Below are 21,552 nucleotides of genomic sequence, written 5' to 3' on the forward strand. Positions count from 1 at the left end.
GGCTACTGGGAATGACTGAAGGGGACAATCTTTCTCACAGCTAGAAGCAAACACCTAGTGACCAGAACAAACCTCCCGTTATCTGCTACCGCTGATATCAAGGTCTTGTTGCAGCAAAACATGCTGTGAGCAAAATCATCGTAGAAACATGCATTTTGTTTTGCTATTAGAGTTCTGGGGAGTTGGTTTATTGCAGCTGGTGGAAAATTTTGTGCAGAGAGGGCTCAAAGACCTCTCCTCATTTGAGGTGTGGAGTATCTACTCACATGGCATCATCTGAATGGTTTCGACAGAAGAAAAACGTCACTTTTCGATGCCATCTCCTAGAATCACTGGATTAATGTTGTGCAGGGGAATGGACAGTGGGAAGCTGAGATGAACCCAATGCAAGATGCTTTACAAGACAACAACCGAGGTCTGAGGGCAGAATATTCAAAGCCAGAAGACAAAATCAGATGCTGCTTTCTACTATAGCAACAAGAGGTAGCAACCTGCTGAGACTGTCTTCCAAGACAAGCAGAAAAAGTTGCAGAGCCAAAACCAGAGGGGAAAAAATTAACTTACATGGTGATTAGAAGCAAGGAAAGAGATAGACACCATTTAAACAACAGAATGATGCAGCACCCTTCTGCTAATGTGGTAACAGTCAATGAGGACAGTCCTTAATTACCGGGTGGCACCTAACAGAATCACAGAGAATCATCTAGGCTGGAAAAGGACCTTGCAGCTCCTCCAGCCCAACCATGACCCTCACCCTGACTGTTCCCAACCCCACCAGATCCCTCAGCGCTGGCTCAGCCCGACTCTTCAACCCCTCCAGGGATCTCGGGGACTCCCCCCCTGCCCTGGGCAGCCCATTCCAAGGCCCAACAGCCCCTTCTGCACAGAAATCCTTCCTCAGAGCCAGCCTGACCCTGCCCTGGGCAGCTTGAGGCCATTCCCTCGGGGCCTGGCGCTGGGGCCTTGGCTCCAGAGACTCATCCCCCCTCTCTGCCCCCTCCTGGCAGGGAGTTGCAGAGGGCCAGGAGGTCTCCCCTCAGCCTCCTCTGCTCCAGACTGAACCCCCCCAGTTCCCCCAGCCGCTCCCCAGCAGACCTGTGCTCCAGACCCTGCCCCAACTCCGTTGCCCTTCTCTGGCCACGCTCGAGTCATTCAATGGCCTTTTTGGGGTGAGGGGCCCAAAACTGAACCCAGGAATCGAGGGGCGGCCTCCCCAGTGCCGAGCCCAGGGCTCAGATCCCTTCCCTGGCCCTGCTGGCCACGTTATTGCTGATATATCACTATATCCCAGATTGCCATGAAAAAAATCTCATGCCAGCTTAAAATGTGACGGGGTTGAAACAGTGGTGTTCCATACTTCTGACTCAGCGCAGAAACTTCTTTATGGCACATACTTTGCTGCAAGCGCTCTCGGCCAGGCAGTCTGGCACTGGGCAGCATGAGCATTTAACTCCTTCAACATTACTTTGGGGCTGCAAATATTTGCTGCCATAATGCCTTTCTAAACGGCCTGAGTTTGCCAGACAGAAGGATTTTGCCACAGTGTTACGCTAGAATGAAGAACAGACCCCGACCAACCTGCTCATCTCACGCCTTACGGTGCAGGGGAAGATTTGGAAGTATGGAAGGGGTGATGGGTAAGAAGTTCACCACTTCAGCAGCGGAGGAGGAAGAGGGGCTGTTAGTACAGGTGGGGAGAGGGATGGAAAACCAGTCTCTGGGGGATAAAACAATCTCTCAACTTGTCCTCCCCTGTGAGGACAGGCTGAGAGAGTTGGGGGGTTCAGCTGGAGAAGAGAAGGCTCCGGGGACACCTTAGAGCGGCCCCCCAGGGCTGAAAGGGGCTGCAGGAACGGGGGGAGGGACTCGTCGTCAGGGGGGAGGGATAGGACAAGGGAGAACAGTTTTAAACTGAAAGAGGGGAGATTTAGGTTAGGTCTAAGGAAGAAATTCTTCCCTGTGAGGGGGGTGAGGCCCTGGCACAGGCTGCCCAGAGAAGCTGTGGCTGCCCCCTCCCTGGAAGGGTTCAAGGCCAGGTTGGATGGGGCTTTGGGCAACCTGGGCTAGTGGAAGGTGGCCCTGCCCGGGGCAGGGGGGTGGAACTGGATGATCTTCAGGTTCCTTCCAACCCAAACCAGTCCGTGATTCTGTGGTAACATGAAGACACCCTCCAGCCTCCTGTGACTCGGCCATCAGGTCCCTGAAAGCAAATGAAGGTCCTCTTGGGTCTCAGCGAACAGGGGGGCATTTCAGATGGGAAATGTGGCTTGAACCAGGCCCTGATGTCAAACATTCGCTGCCTGTGACTGCTCCGGCCGTGGCTGAAGCCCTTTGCAACAGCCCTGACCTCACGGCGGTGACACCCCGGGGGAAAAAAAAAAAACAATCACCCGCCTCACCTACCAACAACCACCCAGCCTCAAGACGTGTGTGTGTGGGGAAAGATAGGCCAGAGCCCCATCAAAAATACAAAAGCACCGTTTTGGCTTAGGAGAGGCTCCCATCCCCCTGCTGCCGGCAGAAGGAGGGACCACGCGTCCCCCCAGCCCCGCCGGACCCCCCCTCGCAGCAGCAGCGGGGCCGGGCGCTCCCTGCCATTGGCGGGAGGCCGGGAGAGCTTTAGCGGATCCTCCCCTTCCTCTCCCTCCCCAAGCGTTTTTGAGAGGTTTTTTCCCAACTTTCCAGAAGTTTCTCCCCGGCCCCTTATATACCCCCTCCGCCGGACCGCGAGGTGCATAGGGGAGCCGAGCAACGCAGCGCCCCAGCCCCACACCGCCGCAGGTAGGGGGGGGGGGGGGGCTGGGGGGCAACCCGGGCTTGCAGGACTGTTGCCAAGCAGGGATGTGGGCAAGCTGAGATTGCAGCAGGCCGGGGGTTATGTTGGAGTCCTGTATGCTCCTGACTGGCCCCATAGGGCAGGGAAATCGGAGGGGAGGGGGGGGGTGTATTGCATGGGGGAAATGGGGTGCAGGAGGGGGGGTGGTTGCTTTGGGGTGAGTTGAAGCGGGGGATGTGGGTAGGGTACAGGCTGCCCCACAAGCCGGCTGTGTTTTTTTGAGAAAAGACATTAAAAGATCCACACGCACCCCCCCTCCACTCCAGTTTGCTAGAGATGGTTGAGGTGAAGCTGCACCCTGGTTTTGCACTTTCAGGGGGTGAAGAAAGAGAAGAAAGGGTTAAGGGAAGCACCGACTTGTTCAAAATGGTCCTGGAGCAGCTCTGCCTGGGAGAAAACCTCCAGCCCCTGCTCCTGCTCAGCCTGGGAGCCTCCGGGACCCTGGGCAACAGCCCAGCACAGGAGGGCGAGCTCTGGTTACAGCCTCCCTGCGTCCAGACTGCCTAACCCTAAACCTTCCGCCTGCCCTAACAAAGCCTCGCAGCCCTCTGCTGCCGTGGAAGTGGCCTTTTGTTCGTGGCCTTTTGCTTGCGTGCCTCTGTCCCGTGGCTTTGCCCTGGGTCAGGGGAGAAATACAGTCCACAAAGGGGTGCATGGGCCGTCGGGGGTGATGGCACCTCCAAATCCCACCGGGGGTCCCCGACAGCCCCGAGGAGGTCTGCAAAATGCCACGTTGGCGTGGGGCGTCCCCTTGCAGGGCTGAGCTATACAAACGCAAGAGAGGATGATGAGGGCTGCGCATCCCCCCAGATTCCCTTTATTTCCCACCCCGGGTTGTGAATTCACCGATAATCTCAGTCGTAATCCAAGGATGGGCAAAATTTCTCTTGTCTCGCCGCCGCGGGCTGCGTCACTCATCACAGACCCAGCATGCCCGGCCAAATTTCTCGCCAGTCTCTGAAGTAATGAAACTTTTTTTAAGCTGAGGATGTAAGCGGCGTGGGCCCGCCCGTTGCTCACAAGAGAACTACTCCATGTATCTCTTTTCTTTCAGAATGAAAAAGGCAAACGTTGACCTCACTATGAAACAGTTTCAAGGTATCTTTAGAAATAAAAGGGAAAAAAAAAAAAGAAAAAAAGAAAAAAATCCCTCAGATTTTAAATGCTTGCCGCGCCCGATGCTGTCTGCACCCTCAAAGTGCGTCAAGGGCGGTTTTGAGCCTGTTCGCACGAATCTTTGCTCTTAGGTAGCCAGGATGGCTCTTCCCTCCAAAAGGGAGGTTTGTTCCCAAAAGGATTTTAGGATACAGATTGCCCCCCTCTCCGAGGCTACGTAATTCCCACTCTGGCAAAGGGTCCCTGGTGCAACTGCGCACTCTCTTTGCTTCTGGGCTCCGTGCGTGTTTCCTTCCATATGTAATCCCAGCGGGCCCTTCGCTTCCAGCCCTGTTTGCTTTAACCCTGAAGCTGCCCCGTCGCAGCCTTTTCTTGTCTCCGCATGCAAGGAGCAGCCCTCTGAGGCTGGCCAGGAGCAGGGTGGGAGGAGAGGACCAAGGAATGGAAACTTCAGTGTAGCCTTGGGCATGATGCAGCCTGTCGAGGAAAAAACTTTGGGCGTGAAGGTGGAATTTAAGCCCTGAGGATCTGCCATCAGGAAGGTTTGCTGGGAGCAGCGTGAAGCCGGGAGGGAGGGAGGGTCTCGGGACAGGTTACGGCCTCACAGACAGGTAGGATGAGCTCCACAGAGCTTTCGGACACGGCATTTAGGACTGGTCAGTCTGCAGATTTATTGAAGCTCAGAGCCCTCACCGGGGATGGGTGCACCTACGTTGTGGTGAGATGCACCTACCTAATGCATGAACGGATTGGGAAGGGGCTCTGCTGGGGGGAAGGAGGGGTCCACCACCTTCCTCTGCCCTGGCACCTCCTTGGCAGGGCTGTACAGGCAAAACTAAGTCAGACGGAGCTGACCAGTGTTGGATATTCTCAAGGGACCCCCCAGGCTTAGCCTGGTGGAAGCTCATGTGCTCCATCTAGTGTCTAGAAAGCTGAGCCTTGGGGTACGGAGCTGGGGTCCCCAGAGGACAATCCCTTGCTGTACCCTGACCACGATAGCTCCTGGATGGATGGGCAGCACAAACATCCCACTTCTAGCTTATCCTGGCCAGGGCAGGGGTTTGACCTGCTACACTGGAGACAGAAATATCTGTTGCTTCCATTCCCTGGCCTTTCCTTAAATCATTTACTGTACATGAACATACGGTAAAATTGCTTAAAAATGAAGCTTTCATCCAAAATGCATAGGCTCTGCATGCCAGAGTCCAGCCTGGACTCTTGAAGGTTAATTCTTGCTCAGGGGAAAGCCCAGTGTGGGCTTGGGATCATTGCGCCCAAAGTGAAGCATTGATGCAGATGCTCTGGCTATCACTGGAGCCTAGGAGTGGGTTTCACTGGAAGAGCCCCTGGGGTCTCAGAATCTTCCAGGAAGGGCTTGAATCATGCTGATGGTGAGCTCTTCTTGTCCAGCAGGTCCTCGGAGTCGTTGGGTGCTGCTGAAGCCATGTGGATTACTGTGGTGCTTGCTCTCTGCGGCCTCGCTGCGGCCGTGCCCTCGGAGGACAGGAAGCTGAGCGACAAGGCGACGACGCTGGCTGACCGCAGCACGACGCTGGCCTTCAACCTCTACCATGCCATGGCGAAAGACAAGAACATGGAGAACATCCTGCTGTCCCCCGTGGTTGTGGCATCCTCCCTCGGCCTCGTGTCCCTCGGAGGCAAGGCCACAACTGCCTCCCAAGCCAAGGCAGTGCTCAGCGCAGACAAACTGAACGACGACTACATGCACAGTGGGTTGTCCGAGCTCCTGAACGAGGTCAGCAACAGCACAGCCCGCAATGTCACCTGGAAGATCGGCAACCGCTTGTATGGCCCTGCCTCCATCAACTTCGCCGATGACTTTGTGAAGAACAGCAAGAAACACTACAACTACGAGCACTCCAAGATCAACTTCCGAGACAAGAGGAGCGCCCTGAAATCCATTAACGAGTGGGCAGCCCAGACCACGGATGGGAAACTTCCAGAGGTCACGAAAGATGTTGAGAAAACCGATGGGGCCCTCATTGTCAATGCCATGTTCTTCAAGCGTAAGTTCCATCTTCAGTTCTTGATATGAGTGACCCAAAACCTAGCCTGAGCCCATACACGGCAGCCCAAACGCAAACAAGTCCTAGGTCTGCTGAAGGCATGTTTTTTCAGAACTGTGCATGAAATTACCCACCCATTCCCTTTTCTTACAAGCTGAATTTCTCCCTCCTGCAGCTCACTGGGATGAGAAGTTCCATCATAAGATGGTGGACAACCGTGGCTTCATGGTGACCCGTTCCTACACTGTGGGTGTTCCCATGATGCATCGCACAGGTAAGTTGCAAACTGCCTGCCCCATGTCAAGACCAACTGGAGTTAATGTTCACTGCTGCTCCGTCACCCAGTTTTCCACCAGCTGCTTCCAAGATTGTTTTGCCTCACGGTCATGAGTGCGAGAGGACAAAGCAGGGTGCGCTTGTTCTGCTGATTCAGTCTCTCTGTGAGCAGAGGGAATCCATGTTTACTGTTGGGTGCTTCGCTGTCGGGAATAAATCCAAGCTCATCATGCATGGGAGAGCCACAGATTTGAGTTGTTGCCAACTCCAATAATGCTGGGCCAGTTCTCAAAACTGTTCAGCTAGTCAGGGAAAGTCCAGGGTGAATTCATGATTCATTCATTCATCTCACCGTTTCCTGCTTCTGATTCCCAGGTCTCTACAATTACTACGATGATGAGACAGAGAAGCTCCAGGTCGTAGAGATGCCACTTGCTCACAAGCTCTCCAGCATGATCTTTATCATGCCAAACCACGTGGAGCCTCTGGAGAGGATTGAGAAACTGCTGAACAGGGAGCAGCTGAAGGCCTGGGCTGGCAAGATGAAGAAGAGATCCGTGGCCATCTCGCTGCCTAAAGTCGTCCTGGAAGTCAGCCACGACCTTCAGGTAAAGGAGGTCCTGAAAGAAAACAGTTGGGCCTTACAGTTCTTTGGGGTTGGAGAGAAGATAGTGGGTTGATGGGTTACATGTGCCTGTCATCCTTTTTCCAGCAGCTAGTCTGTGTCATCTCTGTGTCATCTGTGTCATCTCTGGGAGGGTTGCTGACCTCTTTTCTCCTCCTAGAAACACTTGGCTGATCTGGGCCTGACAGAAGCCATTGACAAAACCAAGGCTGATTTGTCGAAGATCTCTGGCAAGAAAGACCTTTACCTGTCCAACGTCTTCCACGCTGCTGCTCTTGAATGGGACACAGAAGGGAACCCCTACGATGCTGACATCTACGGCCGAGAGGAGATGAGGAACCCCAAGCTCTTCTATGCTGACCACCCCTTCATCTTCATGATCAAGGACACTAAAACCAACTCCATTCTCTTCATCGGCAGGCTCGTGAGGCCCAAAGGCGACAAGATGCGTGATGAGTTGTAGTTAGGTTGGTTTTTTTTGTTGTTGTTGGGGGTTTTTTTTCCCAGAGCTTTGGTTTGTGTGTGTTTTTAGTGGGGGATTTCAAAAAAGGGGAAACACTATTTTGTATCCTTCTCGAACTATGGGTGCTATTCAGACCAGGGTGCATTGTGATGAGAAACCAGCGTTACACTTTACCTCACCCCAAAATACTTATTGCACAAACCCACCTCCAGAGAGGAACAGGGGAGCCTGCAACAAAAGAGGGTCACCGGGAGTGGAAGGGAACTGGCATGCACTGCCTCAGCTATCAGCATCCTCAGCTGAGATGTTCAGGCTGATGCCTCGCTCCTCCCTGCACTAGTTAAGCCTCCTGCTAAGTAAGTGCCTTGCTGCTACCATCAGCCCTGCAAAGAAAAGCACAAGCTCTCCACCCTTCCATCTCAAATGCTTCTGCACATTTAGCTCGGCCACTTTTCTCCCCCTTTGATGCTCTGTGGCATCACACCAGAGCTGCTCTGGTTGCTTTGCAGTTGTTCCTTGCTTCTCTCTTCTCTCTCCAGTGGTATCTAACAGAGCACAAAGGGCCAGTTCTGCAGTCCAGCCCCCTCTGTGGCCCTGGGAGCAGAGCAGGACTGTGACAGCACGTAAGAACAAAGATTGTATGGAGTTGTGCCCTCCCGTCCCACCTAACCCTGCTCTGGGTAACTGTTAGATGCTTCAACCACAGCAGGTCACCAGCTCCTCAGCTACAACACTCACTAGAAAGCCAAGTGCAGCTTTGCTCAACACTTCAGAGAAAACTAAGTGCCTTAGGGGTGTCGGCAGAGAGGCCAAAGAGCAGATGGGATTCTAGGAAGATAAACCTGAGGTCCCTTAATACTCTGGTGTGACAGAAATAGCAGTGCTCTACCCCTCTGGGCAGCATGAAGGGGGCTCTCAGGCCAACATCTGGAATTACAACACCCTGTACCAGGCAAACAGAGGAATTCCACTTCTCTCCGTGCTTCTGCATCAGCACACAGGGCTGGGAAAGAGCTCCCACTGGGAAGGTTCTCCCAGTTAGGACCAGGGCTGGTACCTATCAGCTCCCGGAGCCAGCCAAGGGACCCTTCCTGGTTTAAAACAGGGATCAAATTCACTTCTACTTTCTTTAAATACAAAGCTTTAAAGCTGCCATTACCTGACTTCCTAATGACCCTCTTCTGAAGCTCCTCTCCTCCATGATACTCTAGCTCCCCGTTGGCTGACCTGGATAAGGGCACGCTGAAAACCAAATGTATTTATAGTTATACTCGTATTTATGTCTGATAATTAGCAAGTTTCACAGCCTGCTCCAGCCTACACTTGGAGGCTATTCCTATCTTCTCTTGAAGGGATACCATCAGGTTAATACTATCTAAAGAAGTAACCGATATGATCCCATGAGCATTGAAGCATGTGTCAGGTAAGCCTTGCTACGCACTGAGACGTTGCAAAGCAAGTAGGGATAACTGAAATAGCTGAAATCTCTGCACCGCAATCTAAGCACCAGTTATTTGAAAGCAGCAAGGGCAGTGGCTGCATTCTTTTTGGGTTTTATTTCCCTGCCAATGCGCTTCGCTGTCAGGTTGCTACGCAGAAGCCCAATGCTGCATTTTCTCAGACCGCACACAGGACTATTTTCCACTTATTTATTAAGTTAGTACAGAGTCACTTATTGGGTGTTTCCTACAGGCAAAACTACAGCAGATTGTGCCCCCAAGTTTGACCTGACCATGCCTTCTCCAGGTTTATCAAGGCTACATAACTGCAGAGCAGCTCATCTGCCCTAATTCCTATCCAAGCCAGCTGGAATGGGAGATTCTTGCCCTTCAGCCTCTTCCCGGATCATATTCCCAGGTGCTTTCCCCACTGTGTTGGGAGGTAGGAGGCAATCCGCAAGGATGTGCCCAAAAAGCCTAAAGCCCAGGCTTAGCTAGGCACTACCCGGCGATCAGCGCACTGAAACCCACACGCTGTAGCACGCGATGGAGGAGAGGGGGGTGGGTAAAGGGGGTGGGCAAGGCAAGAACACACTGTGGGATCTTGTGAATAATTTGCATCATCTGGATGCAGGCGTCTGATGGCTTTTATTGTCTGTTCTTGTACCACACAATGACAGTTGTATAATTTTGCAATAAAACTTTTTTCAGTGAACTTCTGGCAGCCACAGTCACTTGGAGGGTTTGGGAGTTTAAAGATGTTCCTTGCCATCCTTAAATCCGTAACATCCTTAAAACACCTTTCTTAATCTGGCATTTATGCACCAAAATTACACTTAATACACAACAATACATGAATTCTCGTGACATCACGTCATGGGAAAGGAACGCTATTAGCATGTTGGCTTTTTTTAACATTTTGCTCCTGAAACTGGAAGTATCCAGCAAGTAAGAGGACCTACTGCCCTGCCATTTAACAGAGCAGCAGATGGCTCAGTTAAAAAGAAAATATGGCAGCATAGGAATAAAACTGAGCTGTTAGCCACAGGGACCAACCTTCCTGACCCTACAATCCAAAGCTTCTCTAGCTGGCATCCAATCGAAGAAAATAGGAGGAGGAAAAAGAACTGTGAGAACCTGTACCATGTCTGTGGGCGTAGCTACATCTTGGAAATTCCAGCAGCATCAGACCTTCCTGTCCTTCCACTGCTGGAAGGGGACTGACCTGTTGTCCATTCAAGCAGGCAGCCTTCTGCCACTCAGTCACGAGCAAAACTAATGCCACAGACATGTCCCCTTTTCCCAGTGCTAAAATCGCACAGGTCTGGGATGGGCAGGCTCACTCACTGACTGAGAAAGCACTGGGTGCTTGGTGGGAGCAGCTTTTCACCGCACAGAATTACAGGAGCCATTTCCAGCGCCAACCACAACAGCCCAGGAACCACCAACCTGAAACGTCAATACTGCAAGGAACTCAAAAGCTTTCTAGAGCTCCTGAGCTCATCCTACACCCCCAGCTTGTCCTGCAAACAGCTTTAAATACTCGTGTTTTTCATCCTAGGGAAGGCAGCACCCTCGAGATGCAGGGAACTGAACGGGCTCCCTGCTGCTCCTTTAGCAGCTTCCTCAAACAGCTCACAGGGGCAATATGCGCCAGCCAATGCATGCTAGAAAGGTAACAGGTTCATACACACCAGCCTCGACCCTTGTGGGATAATCACAGACTGGTTTGGGTTGGAAGGGAACTTAAAGATCATCCAGTGCCACCCCCCTGCCCTGGGCAGGGCCACCTTCCACCAGCCCAGGTTGCCCAAAGCCCCGTCCAACCTGGCCTTGAACCCTTCCAGGGAGGGGGCAGCCACAGCTGCTCTGGGCAGCCTGTGCCAGGGCCTCACCCCCCTCACAGGGAACAATTTCTGCCTTAGATCTCATCTAAATCTCCCCTCTGACAGTTTAAAACTGTTCCCCCTCGTCCTAGCCCTACACCCCCTGATGACAAGTCCCTCCCCCCGTTCCTGCAGCCCCTTTCAGCCCTGGGGGGCCGCTCTAAGGTCTCCCCGGAGCCTTCTCTTCTCCAGCTGAACCCCCCAACTCTCCCAGCCTGTCCTCACAGGGGGGCTCCAGCCCCCCCAGCATCTCCGTGGCCTCCTCTGGCCCCGCTGGAACAGCTCCGTGTCCTTTCAGTGCTGAGCACTGTGTGTGGGGTCTCACCAGGGTGGTAATCCTTGATGTTGTCCTCAACTTCTCACAGGATGGATCTAGCAAGCGGAGAGGTACAGCAGTACCACTCTTACACTACTTGCACATCACTTGATCTTACACACAAGCAACTAAACATCTCTGATCAGCACTGTGAGATTAACAGGCTGATGGACCAGGCCGGAGGGCTTTAAACCAGAAATAAACTGGGCGATCTCCAGGAAAGCCAGCCCTCACTGAAGGACTGCAGGAGAAATGTCTAGCTGATCACCTTCGAGCACATTTAAGAATTTAGACACAATATCCAAGGCCTTGCACTATGTGTCACTCTTCTGTTGCTTCAGGCCTTCCAGCTTTCACACATTTCCTTCTCTTATAAAGTGACAAGGCTGGTCTGTCACTTTTTTTTTTTGAATTTTTTTCCAAATTCAAATTCGTATTTTGAAAAAGTTATTACTTACTCTACCACTTAACACATAGTAACTTTCTTTAAAGCTTTCCACTGTACAATGTGCACAGAAACCTGCGATCAGACTCTTCCTCTGACACCCTGAGAAGACACATCTGTTTCTTACAGACTTAACTGGGTTCCCAGCCCTGCCAGAGAAGCTGGGAACAGGAAGGCTGAGGCTCACACATCCACACACGCTGCCAGACAGACCAGTTCCTGACACCACCAGTTTGAAATTCCAGTTCCTAAGTTGCCTGCCCAAGCTCCTGCAGAGAAGCCTCCCGAGAACCGAAATCAGGATGTAAAAGCTATTCCTAAGCAGCAAATTTTACAGCTACGTACAATTTTTGTTAATGCAACAAACAGGTTCTGAATTTCTCAAAATCTGAACAGAACAAAGCCTTGTTCCTGTGCACAACATGGTGTGCCTAACAGCCTCTTCCCACTACTGCACCAGACACTGAAAACCACACTGGGAAGGGAGCTGACAGAACTAGAATCTCTGCCTGAAACTTAACCAAATGCTCAATCTCACTGCTTCAGGTACAGGGCTTTAGCTAGACCACAGCAGGCAAGAACCGCAGCAAAAGTAACTCATACAGCAACAGAACGCAAGTGAAAACACATCCCTGCCTACAGACAAGTATTTCAGTAGCATAAATAGCCCTGTCAACTATTAACAACTTTCAGGATCTACTTACGTTATCCTCCAGCTCATTAAAGCCAGTTTTTAATACAGTGACAAATTAATGGTCTCAAGCCTCAAAGGAAGACAAGTTTTTTTTACCAATTGCTTAAATATTTCCGTCTCAAAACTCAGAAGGTTTGAAATCCAGAGTGTACATTTTTTTTTCCCCCCAACTAATGTGTAAATACCTACCCAGAAGTTTCACACCCACATCGCTAAGGTGACCTGACCCTAACAGGATCTATAATGTCCCTACACGGTCTGTAGCCCTGGAAGCCACACAGTGTTTTTTCAGTGAAAAAGGAAATGGATGTACAGAGGTGAAAAAAAAGCACTTAGGAACACTTTAGTTGGCACCAGAAAAGTATAAAATACTGCAAGCTCCCCCTTCTGGAAACCTCAGAGGAAGGGATTGTTAAGTAGCTGAAGAATTACCATTACTACTCCAGTCCCTGGGGTGTTAGTTATGATCCTCTAAACACCAGGTTGCTGCTCCAGCTCTACTAGAAATCAGCATTTTGTCCCTACTTTGTTTAAATCTAGTAAATTCACTTCAAAAGGGTAATGCAAGCTGGAAGAAACGTAGCAGAATTCCTTCCAAATCAACGGTGGGAGCAAGGCTTTCCTGGAATACATCTTGTAAAAAAAAAAAGCACCTCCACAAACACTGTCTTTTTTGTGATTTTATTAAGAGATGTTTTCAGCACAGTCAAGCTTCTGGTTGCAGATGTTACAAACCCTACAACAAAAAACAAAATACCGAGTGAGATGGTAGCAAACCAATTTCTGTAACCATTCTACCCAAAACACAGAACAAACAGGCTGCAAGTTCTCAAATTAAAGAGCATCTCTCACTTCTTGCATTTTAGCCAATGATCCTCCTTTTCCCCACAGGAGATCTTGCGATCAGATTCCCTTGTTTCACTGCAGCCCTGTAAACTCCCTGAATTCTCCTGGTTTGCACAAGGCCAGCTTCAGTCCGAGAACACCGCAGCCTGGCTCTCACTAGCAGCTGAGGAAGACTTTCTTCTGGAAGAGGCCTTCAGCCCCAAGCCTCCCACTGCTCTCCGAGACAAGCGAGCAAAACTTTTCAAAGCAGCAAGTTGCACATTTTCACTGGTAACAACCCAGTGCAATTCTCAGGCAATTTCAAGCTATCAGTTTCTGTCTTAGCTACTCATTCAGGGAGACAGGATTTGAAACCTTGATTCTTTACTTGCCTACACATTGTGCTCAAGATTACTGGCTTCCAAGTCTATCCCAAACTGGATCCCATGAGGAATGGGGGTACATGAGGAACATATACCCTGTGCTGTCAAGTGCACGCTGGTGGGAGACAGTACAACATGACAACACCCAAAGCACTGAACCCTTCTCAGACAAATGCCTCTATGTCACTCAAACTGTGACCCAAGGTCCCCAAATCCATGTTGTAGAACACAACACAGAACAGGGCACTTGGACAAGGATATTCCCTTTCAGACTCGTCATCTCATCTTCACAGAAGGGTGTGCTTAGCTGGTCTGCAGCGTGCCTTAAATCATGCCTGTTTCATCAGGGGAACACTCTAAACCCAGCCCAGCTGCTCCCTGCACCTGCTGTTACAACACAGCAGCTTTTCTTTCCAGCACCCTATCTATCTGACAGCTTTTTTGGTGGCGTGACACCTTTTCCACATGGATCTTCCCCAAAACTACCTCCCGCCGCTCGCAGGCACTTACCCCTCAGGCAGTGGGAACGGGCTGAGGCATGGCTGGCTGTTCTGGTTTGCCACCTTTCTGCTCTGAAATGGGAGTGGTGGGCAAGATCTCTTCTTTGGGTTCCACAATGCTGACATGGTCTGGCAGAGGCTTTTTGGGGCCAATCTTTCCACTTGGGTCCCAGGGTAACATAATCTTTACTTTGATCCCCAGTACTCCTGCAAAGAGTGCCAGGACAACACAGCCATGCTCATTCAGCACAAAATATCAAGCATACATTCAGTAGGAACAAGCCCCAAGGTTAAAAAAATACACTATTTGTACCAAAACCATCTCCTGACAACACTGAAATTGCAAGCTGATTAACACAGATGTGCTATAGCTTGAAAACCTAATTACTGTGAATTCACATCAGTGTGGTTACCTTTGTCCAATTCATTGCCTTTGCTAACTGCAGCCTGGGACTAGGATGAAAACGTGCTGTATCCTTAAGTCATGCTAACCCTGGTTTTAAACCCCGTCCTTCCTGGGATAACTCCGCTCACTTTCCTGGGAAATTGCACTGGGCTTTTTTTGCATCCCTTCTCAGACAAATGCCTCTAAATCATCCAATGAGTAGGACATCCTGCCCAAGGCAGTCTCAGCACAGCACCACAGAACATGGCACTGAGCAGGCTGCAATGGCACAAGGACATCCCTTCTGACTCGTCATCTTATCATCACCGAAGGGAAAGTGGACATTAGCTTTGTCTATGCTAGTATCCCTACACCAGGCATTCTGCAATTAAGTAACCCAAAGCCAATTAAGATGCAGAAGTCATTTGTGTTTTACCAGGGGGAAGGACAAGTTTAAGCAGGGTTGGCTGGTTTAGCTGGGAAGACTTGCCTAGGCACAGCTACAGGGGAAAACTGACATTGGCTTTTTTGTGGGTCTTGTAGCACCTGTGGTCTGTCTGCCCATACAGACAGAATCCAAACTGCCAACAGCTCTTCAACTCAGTCCATATGCATTTCACTTGTAAGTTGTTCTGCTACCAACCTCAGAGGGCACAGGACACAAGTGAGAATATCTGGAAATATCTAAAGCCACATTCTGAATTGGAAATATTCAATCCCCACCACTAGAAAAGTGGATGACCTGGGATGACTACATAAAATTCTGTTGTTTGCTGAAGGCCCCCTTCTCCATTTCCCATTCACATATAAAAATTCAAATAAAGTTCTACTTCAGATTTAATATGCAAACTCCATATCGAGAGCTTAGATGCAAAAGCCCAAGAAAACAACAGATTTTCAGAGTCAGAATAACTAGTGGTAGCACAACTGAACCACTCTGCAAGATCCATTATGCATCAAAGCCAGTGAGTTCACCCCACAGGCGACAGAGGGAAGCTTCCAACAGGCACGGGACGCCAGGAGTTGAGAACTTCTGGGTCTGAAGCACTGACAGAAGGAACCAAGAGAGCTGCAAAGGGATCTGCACCCCAGCCACTCACCCTGCCGGAGAAGGACGTGACGCACGGCTGTGTCGACGTAATAATTCACCGGGTCTCCGCTGTGGATCATCAAGCCATCCACAAACTTCATGGATTTGGCACGCTGACCTCGGAGTTTGCCGGACACAACCACCTCGCAACCCTTGGCACCGCTCTCCATGATGAAGCGGAGGACACCATAGCAGGCTCTGCAGGGAGCGAGCAGCAACAGCCACAAGTTACTCCCGCTCTGCCAAATCCACGTGGTTCCGTAGAGGTGTTTTACACCAATTTCAAGCACAGAAAATCACCAGTTCAACTTTTCGTTTGTAAAAAGCTTTTCGAACACACACCCGTGGCAGCCAAAGCTCTGTCAATGCTACACAAAGCAGCAAAAATCTTCAAGCTGTTTTAGCACTGTCATACCCAATCTAAGAAAACTCTTGTGACTTTTGGTCCTTGTAAGGTTGTGGGAACAGTGACAAGCACACATTCTTTGTGAGACAAAAGAAGCTTCACAGCTGAAAGTGGACAATACACACACGTCCGAAGTGCAGCACCCCATCCCTTCTCAGACAAATGCCTCTAAATCATTCACTGATGACAGGATGCTCCTGCTGAAGAGCCACAAGCAGCATCACAGAAAATGACACTGCAGAGGTACCTCAGCAAGAGCCACCCACTTCTGACTCGTCATCTTATCATCACCGAAGGGATCTGAGAAGCAAGGCCACTGTCACCTGAACTACAATTCAGCCAGAAGGCTTAAAACTGTGTTTCACTCCTCCACCCATTTATTCACAAAGAAATAAATGCAAGCTTTAGACAACTCGTAAGCTGATCTACTCTAAGACTTCAACTTTTATGTCTGAAACACATTATCTAGCAATCACTACCAAAAGTAACCATGTACTGAACAAAACATTGTATGTACACCATGTACTGAACAAAACATTGTATGTACACCATGTACTGAACAAAACATTGTATGTACACCATGTACTGAACAAAACATTGTATGTACACCATGTACTGAACAAAACATTGTATGTACACCATGTACTGAACAAAACATTGTATGTACACCGTACAATTATCAAAAATACCAACCTCCCTCGCCAAGTGCAGCATCATCAGGTTAAATTTTCAAACTACAGACAAGTTGGCAAGGAGTTTTTTTGAAATAGTATTTGAATCCCATGCTTCTCCACTGTGCTCTACTCACAACTTGCTCTACTCACCGACGCACTGCTAAACCTCCCAGAAGCTTGTACCGCAGGGACTCTGCCTGAGCAATTGCACACAGACCTCTCGTGGCCACCTTCTCGGCATAGAGCTACAAAGGAAAAGAATTAAACTCAGAAACAGGACTGTATTTCAAGATAACTTTAAATTTAATAGAACACAGGAGCTTCAAGTTACTTTATGCCCCATCCTCTACACTCAGTTCAGTTAATCCTTCCACGTTTACATGCAGAAGCTTCACCCTCAGACACTACACTCCCTTAACTCCTTTGGCACCTGTCTCCTACCCATGGCACAGCTGAGACACTGATGACACTCCACTCAGAGTCAGTGGACTATTAAAACATTCATGGTGCAGTCTCGAAGAGCTGCTGCTTCAAACAGCCCCAAAACATTAGGTATCACTGGAGAAAGGTGTCCAGACAATCACAAGCTTGAGACAGTTTTTATAACACATCAGTTATATTAAGTCTGCTTAAGTATTAAAAAAAATCAAACCTAAGGTTTGATTTTTTGAAAGCTGGGAGAGTGAAGTGTATTAAACTAACATCTCCAAGCGACCAAAGTCTGACACTTCAGAAGAAGCAGACAATTCAAAATCATGCACAAGATATTCCTAGAGCTGACAAATTGGGATGTGCTCTGTGTTTGTGCCATTCAGTATGTTTAAACATTCACTGGAGATCATCAGCAATCTTTGCTGTGTAACATGGTCTGGTAACACTGGCCAAGCAGGAATAAATGTGAGCACCACCCCAAACCACATTCCCCCCTGCCCCTGCTTTGTTTTAGAGGAAAGTATTAGTAAAGGCACCAGATTTCAAACATCAAAAGACCAGAAATTACTGGCGCATCATTTTACTATTTCATTACAGTATCATACTCAAAAATCTCAAAGATCCTTCTGCACGAAAACAGTTTCTTTACAACGACAGAAACATTTTAAATTCAATAAGGTTAACGGTAACAGACAAATACCAAACATTATGCTGTCAGACTAGCTTCCCACCTCAGTATTGGGACAGCAACGTTGTCTATAAAATATTTACAGTTAAGTTTAAAAGGTTTTATGTGCATCTTTCTTGTTGGGAAGTCAAGCGAAAACCAGTCAAAGTAACAGCACTCAAAATACCACAAACAGCAAAGCATTTTGTATTTCTGTGTGTCAGTCAGTGTTTTGTGAGAACATCCTAAATTATCTCCAAGTCAAACCACCTTTCAGCTGACACCATCCAGACATCGCACAATACTAACCGCACAACCCACTTACTACTGGTTTAACAGAGACAGTTTTACCTCAACGCTTCCCTCGGGGAATCCAAACCTCTTCTGCACGACAGCTGTCAGCTCCCGGATGCGGCGTCCCTTCTCGCCCAGGACGTTCTGAGTTCTGGGAAAAAAAAATACAGTACAACTGAGAAAAGTCTCTCCAGGTCTGAGGCTGTAAGCATCCCAAAGAGCTTCCAGACTGAGCATCTAACTTAGTCCAGAGCTGTAACACTGCTGTAACACTAAAGATCACTTCAGAATCTCCTCCCCAAGTAGCTTCCTGTAACAATATTTAGCATTTTAAGCTTCAGCCTGCAGCAGCACCCCCTCACAGCCTTTTCACCCCCCTCACAGCACCTGTGAGTCAACAGCAGCATCTCAGTTACCTGGTGGCAAGTATGATAATCTCAGTCCTGGTTGGAGTGACCCGGACTTCTACTCCGGAGTACCCATCTTCAGCCAGTTCACGAGTCAGAAACTCGTTCAGCTCAGCTTTGAAGATACCGTCAGCGACAAACTAAAAAAAACAAACGGACCAAGTTAAGCTCTGTTTAAGTGCTCAGCCTGAACACGAGATTTTCACGTTCTGACTCTGGGTGCAAGGCATCCCTGTGACCACCCTGCACACTGGCTGTCTCTCACCCCACGTAGAGAAAGCAGCAGTAGGGAGAAATAAAAGCATCTACCCCCGAGTTCCGAAAGACAATTTACTTCTAGCAGGAGACTACAGCACTGCCTGATCCACACCTCGCTACAGCCACACTTCATGCTGCAAACCAAACTCATAGCTCGCTGCTATGTCTTGCAGCGGTCCTTTGATTCGGTATCAATTTACGTAAAATAATTAGAGTGCTCTGATCCCTTTACCAGCCCAACAGAGGCCTGCTGCTAAGGATCCCGACTGGTTGATCTTCAAGGTCTTTCCAGCCTAGACAATTCTGTGATTCCCTCTCCGCGACAGGCTGAGCCTTGCACCCTCCCGGCCTCTCTGACTCACAGAGGCAGGCAGTCACTACACCCAAACTCTCCACTAAAAAAAAAAAAAAAAAAAAAAAAAGGAAAACCCAAGCAAATTCATCAGCTTCCAGCACGGCTCCGCGCCCCTCAGCACAATCCCAGCCTGCCTCCCCTGTGCACGCAAGCCCAGAGCCCTGTGCAAGCCCACGCAGGGCTGTGGGGAGGACTCAAGGCCCGCGCAGGAGCCCCCCGCGCCCTCTCCCTCACCCCAGCCTCCCGCCGCCATGTTCCCCGCCGGGCCGCCCAGCCCCATCCGCCGCCATCCTCCCGCATCCGCCGCCATCCCCTCGCCGCCGCCCCGCCCTAACGAGGCCCAGGGCCGGCCCCGGCGCGACTCCACCGATATGGAGCTTCCCCCCGCGGTCGCGGCCAGCCGGGCCGGCGCTCTCACCTTGCGCTTCTTGGAGATCTGCACCGCCATCTTGAGCCGCGCCGCCCGGCGGAAAGGAGGGAGCGGGCCCTGGGGGCGGGCTATATCTGCCTTCCGCCGCTCCCCATTGGGCCGGCGCGATCACGTGTGCCTGCGCGGGGGCCGATGGGAAATGTCGTCTTCCGGGTGCGCCGGCGCGCCGCCATGTTGGGGAGGTTTAACCTTACAGCTGTCAGTGGGTTTTTTCCCGCGCTGGCAGGTTGCTGTGAACGCTCACAGCCGCTATTAAACCGGCAATAAAACCGGTGTAAACGGGCACAGGAGTTAGCAGCGTGATAATTCACTCTGATTGTCTACCTGGAGGCCCGCTCTGGTGGTAAAGACACTCCCCTCACAGCCCTGCGCTGGCCGCCCCAGGCGGGAGGGGAGGGGAGCAGCGGAGCCCCTCTCCGAACGCGCTGCTTCTGGCGTTTTAACCTTTTTGTTTAGGTAGTCACAGATGAAGGAAACGCCCATCAGGAAAAAAGTGTGAAAATCACAGACAGGCTATTTGGTTATTTCCAGGGAAACATCAGGCGGCTTTGCTGCCGGAGGATGCTGTACTGTTATCCAGTAATTTGCTGCTTTATGTAAATTTTAACAATAGCGATTAACTATTTATATGGATGATAGCTAACTGTAAACTTAAAGCTATTGCAGGTCTTCCCTACTGTGTGCAGCATCTCGAGCAACAGGGCTGTGGTCCCTCTGCCTCGCTGCAAGACAAATGATTCAGTAAACAGCACAGTTGTGGCTCCAGGGCAGATCTTCTGTGGAAAAAAATCCCGCAGAAGGACTCCTATGATGGTATCATCACCTCTGCAGTCTGGGTGAAATTAGTAACAGCAGGATGGGATTTCTCGCTTGAAATTTCTCTGGTAGCCAAAGGGGGAAAGTGGCATTTAAAAAAAAAAAAAAAAAAAGGTTTAGGGATTGTAGGGGATTACAGGGGTTTGGTTGTGCCATTTCAATTAGAAATAATGGTAATGGGTAGAATTCATACAAAAAAATACCCACACATTAGTGGGTAAATATGGTCTGTTTAGGAAGAGTTGGCAAAGGGAAGTCCTGCCTTGCAAACCTCCCAGAAGGAAGCCGGGAAATAGGGGAATAAGGGTAAAAAGGTTGAAATGAGCTTCTTGGCTTTTTGTAAGGCTTCTTTTGGATAGCCTTGCCAGAGACTTTACAGAAAGGGAGCTGCCATGGGTGAAGGCAGGGACATTGCACAGCTCTGCTTCTTACATGGATGCTGCAGGACTGTGCAACAAAGGAAGAAATTAAACGTTAGAATTATCAAAAAAAGAAAGAAGAAATGGGAGACCATTATTTCATGGCTCTGTAAATAATTCTGTGGTGTGCCGACTGGGTACGGCTGATCCTCTGTCTTCAAAAGTGTAGAGGAGACCTGGGAGAGGGTCCGAGCAGGACAGCAGGGATGCTTACAGGTCTGGGAGCACCTCTGCATGAAGCAAGCTGTGCAGGCTGGGACTCAAACTGGGAAAATAAAATGTGGTGAAGATCTACCAATTCACACAAGCTCTGACAGGATGGGCAGGGTCTGACTATTTGTGGTCCTCCCATGAAGAGCAGATGAAGGCAGTGGGAGCTGGGTGTTTGCTGCGAACAGGTTTGTTGTATTTTCAGTTTTCTTTGGGCTTTTGGCTACAGGAATAAACTCTGGCCTAGATTTCTTCTGAGCCAGCATGGCTGGTCTATTGTTTGTAGGTAGCTGACAGTAGCAGGTTGTGGGTTAGGGCCAGCGGTGGTTTGATTAGTGATAGAACAAGAGGGAACGGCTTTAAACTTCAACAGGGGACGTTCAGACTGGATATTAGGAAAAAAAAAATTCCCAGAAGGAGTGGTCAGAGAGTGGAACAGGCTGCACAGGGAGGGGGTGGACTCCCCATCCCTGGGGGGGTTTCAGGGCCGTTGGGATGAGCTGTGGGGGATGTGGGGTAGGGGAGAACTTTGTAGAGTCGGGCTGAGGGTTGGACTCGATGATCCCGAGGGGCTTTTCCAACCTGAATGGTTCTGTGATTCTGTGAAATTAGTTGATGACCCCCGTGTCCCCACCAAGAGGCATTGCTACAGACTGGTCTGCCTGGCAGCCCACCTCCCACACTGCCTCCGCTTTTGGGCTGGACTGCTCGGGTCTTGCAAAGTTGATGAGCAAAGAGCGGGTCGCCATAAACATGCCGGGCAGCAATCAGCAGCCCTCTGGGAACAGCGAGGTGGAGAAAGCACCTCTGCTCTGGAGTTGGTACCAACCCTTGAAGGGAGGACAAAGAGCGGAGTGGGACCTCTGCCACGCACTCTG

The 21,552-nt window shown here is 50.0% G+C and overlaps 2 protein-coding genes and 3 non-coding genes across 7 annotated transcripts; 1 reads left to right on the forward strand and 4 right to left on the reverse strand.

Annotated features, from left to right (window-relative positions):
* Nucleotides 1-2,537: 2,537 nt before the first annotated feature.
* SERPINH1 (serpin family H member 1) lies at nucleotides 2,538-10,575 on the forward strand. Of its 3 annotated transcripts, XM_074918848.1 has the most exons (6): nucleotides 2,538-2,781; nucleotides 5,366-5,979; nucleotides 6,155-6,253; nucleotides 6,631-6,863; nucleotides 7,041-7,347; nucleotides 9,036-10,575. In XM_074918848.1, exons 2-5 carry the CDS (start codon nucleotides 5,397-5,399, stop codon nucleotides 7,341-7,343), a joined length of 1,218 nt encoding a protein of 405 aa, XP_074774949.1. In that variant the 5' UTR covers nucleotides 2,538-2,781; nucleotides 5,366-5,396; the 3' UTR covers nucleotides 7,344-7,347; nucleotides 9,036-10,575. The 3 variants fall into 3 exon arrangements, with proteins under 3 accessions (XP_074774949.1, XP_074774941.1, XP_074774931.1); XM_074918840.1 differs by having other exon boundaries at nucleotides 2,539-2,781; nucleotides 5,363-5,979; nucleotides 7,041-10,571; XM_074918830.1 differs by having other exon boundaries at nucleotides 2,540-2,781; nucleotides 7,041-10,571.
* Nucleotides 10,576-12,785: 2,210 nt separating this feature from the next.
* On the reverse strand, nucleotides 12,786-19,308 carry RPS3 (ribosomal protein S3). Its single transcript, XM_074918861.1, has 7 exons — nucleotides 19,218-19,308; nucleotides 18,196-18,326; nucleotides 17,837-17,930; nucleotides 16,537-16,631; nucleotides 15,317-15,504; nucleotides 13,842-14,038; nucleotides 12,786-12,859 (listed from the first exon to the last, which is right to left on the reverse strand). The coding sequence occupies exons 1-6, from the start codon at nucleotides 19,245-19,247 to the stop codon at nucleotides 13,845-13,847; spliced, it is 732 nt and encodes a 243-aa protein (XP_074774962.1). The 5' UTR covers nucleotides 19,248-19,308; the 3' UTR covers nucleotides 12,786-12,859; nucleotides 13,842-13,844.
* Nucleotides 13,491-13,627, reverse strand: LOC141956594 (small nucleolar RNA SNORD15). The gene has a single exon (XR_012632965.1). It is a non-coding gene; the product is annotated as a small nucleolar RNA SNORD15 (small nucleolar RNA).
* On the reverse strand, nucleotides 14,401-14,548 carry LOC141956592 (small nucleolar RNA SNORD15). The gene has a single exon (XR_012632963.1). It is a non-coding gene; the product is annotated as a small nucleolar RNA SNORD15 (small nucleolar RNA).
* Nucleotides 15,862-16,008, reverse strand: LOC141956593 (small nucleolar RNA SNORD15). The gene has a single exon (XR_012632964.1). It is a non-coding gene; the product is annotated as a small nucleolar RNA SNORD15 (small nucleolar RNA).
* Nucleotides 19,309-21,552: the final 2,244 nt, after the last annotated feature.

Source organism: Athene noctua, chromosome 1 (genome assembly GCF_965140245.1).
Source record: "Athene noctua chromosome 1, bAthNoc1.hap1.1, whole genome shotgun sequence".
In the NCBI taxonomy this organism is placed as follows: domain Eukaryota; kingdom Metazoa; phylum Chordata; class Aves; order Strigiformes; family Strigidae; genus Athene; species Athene noctua.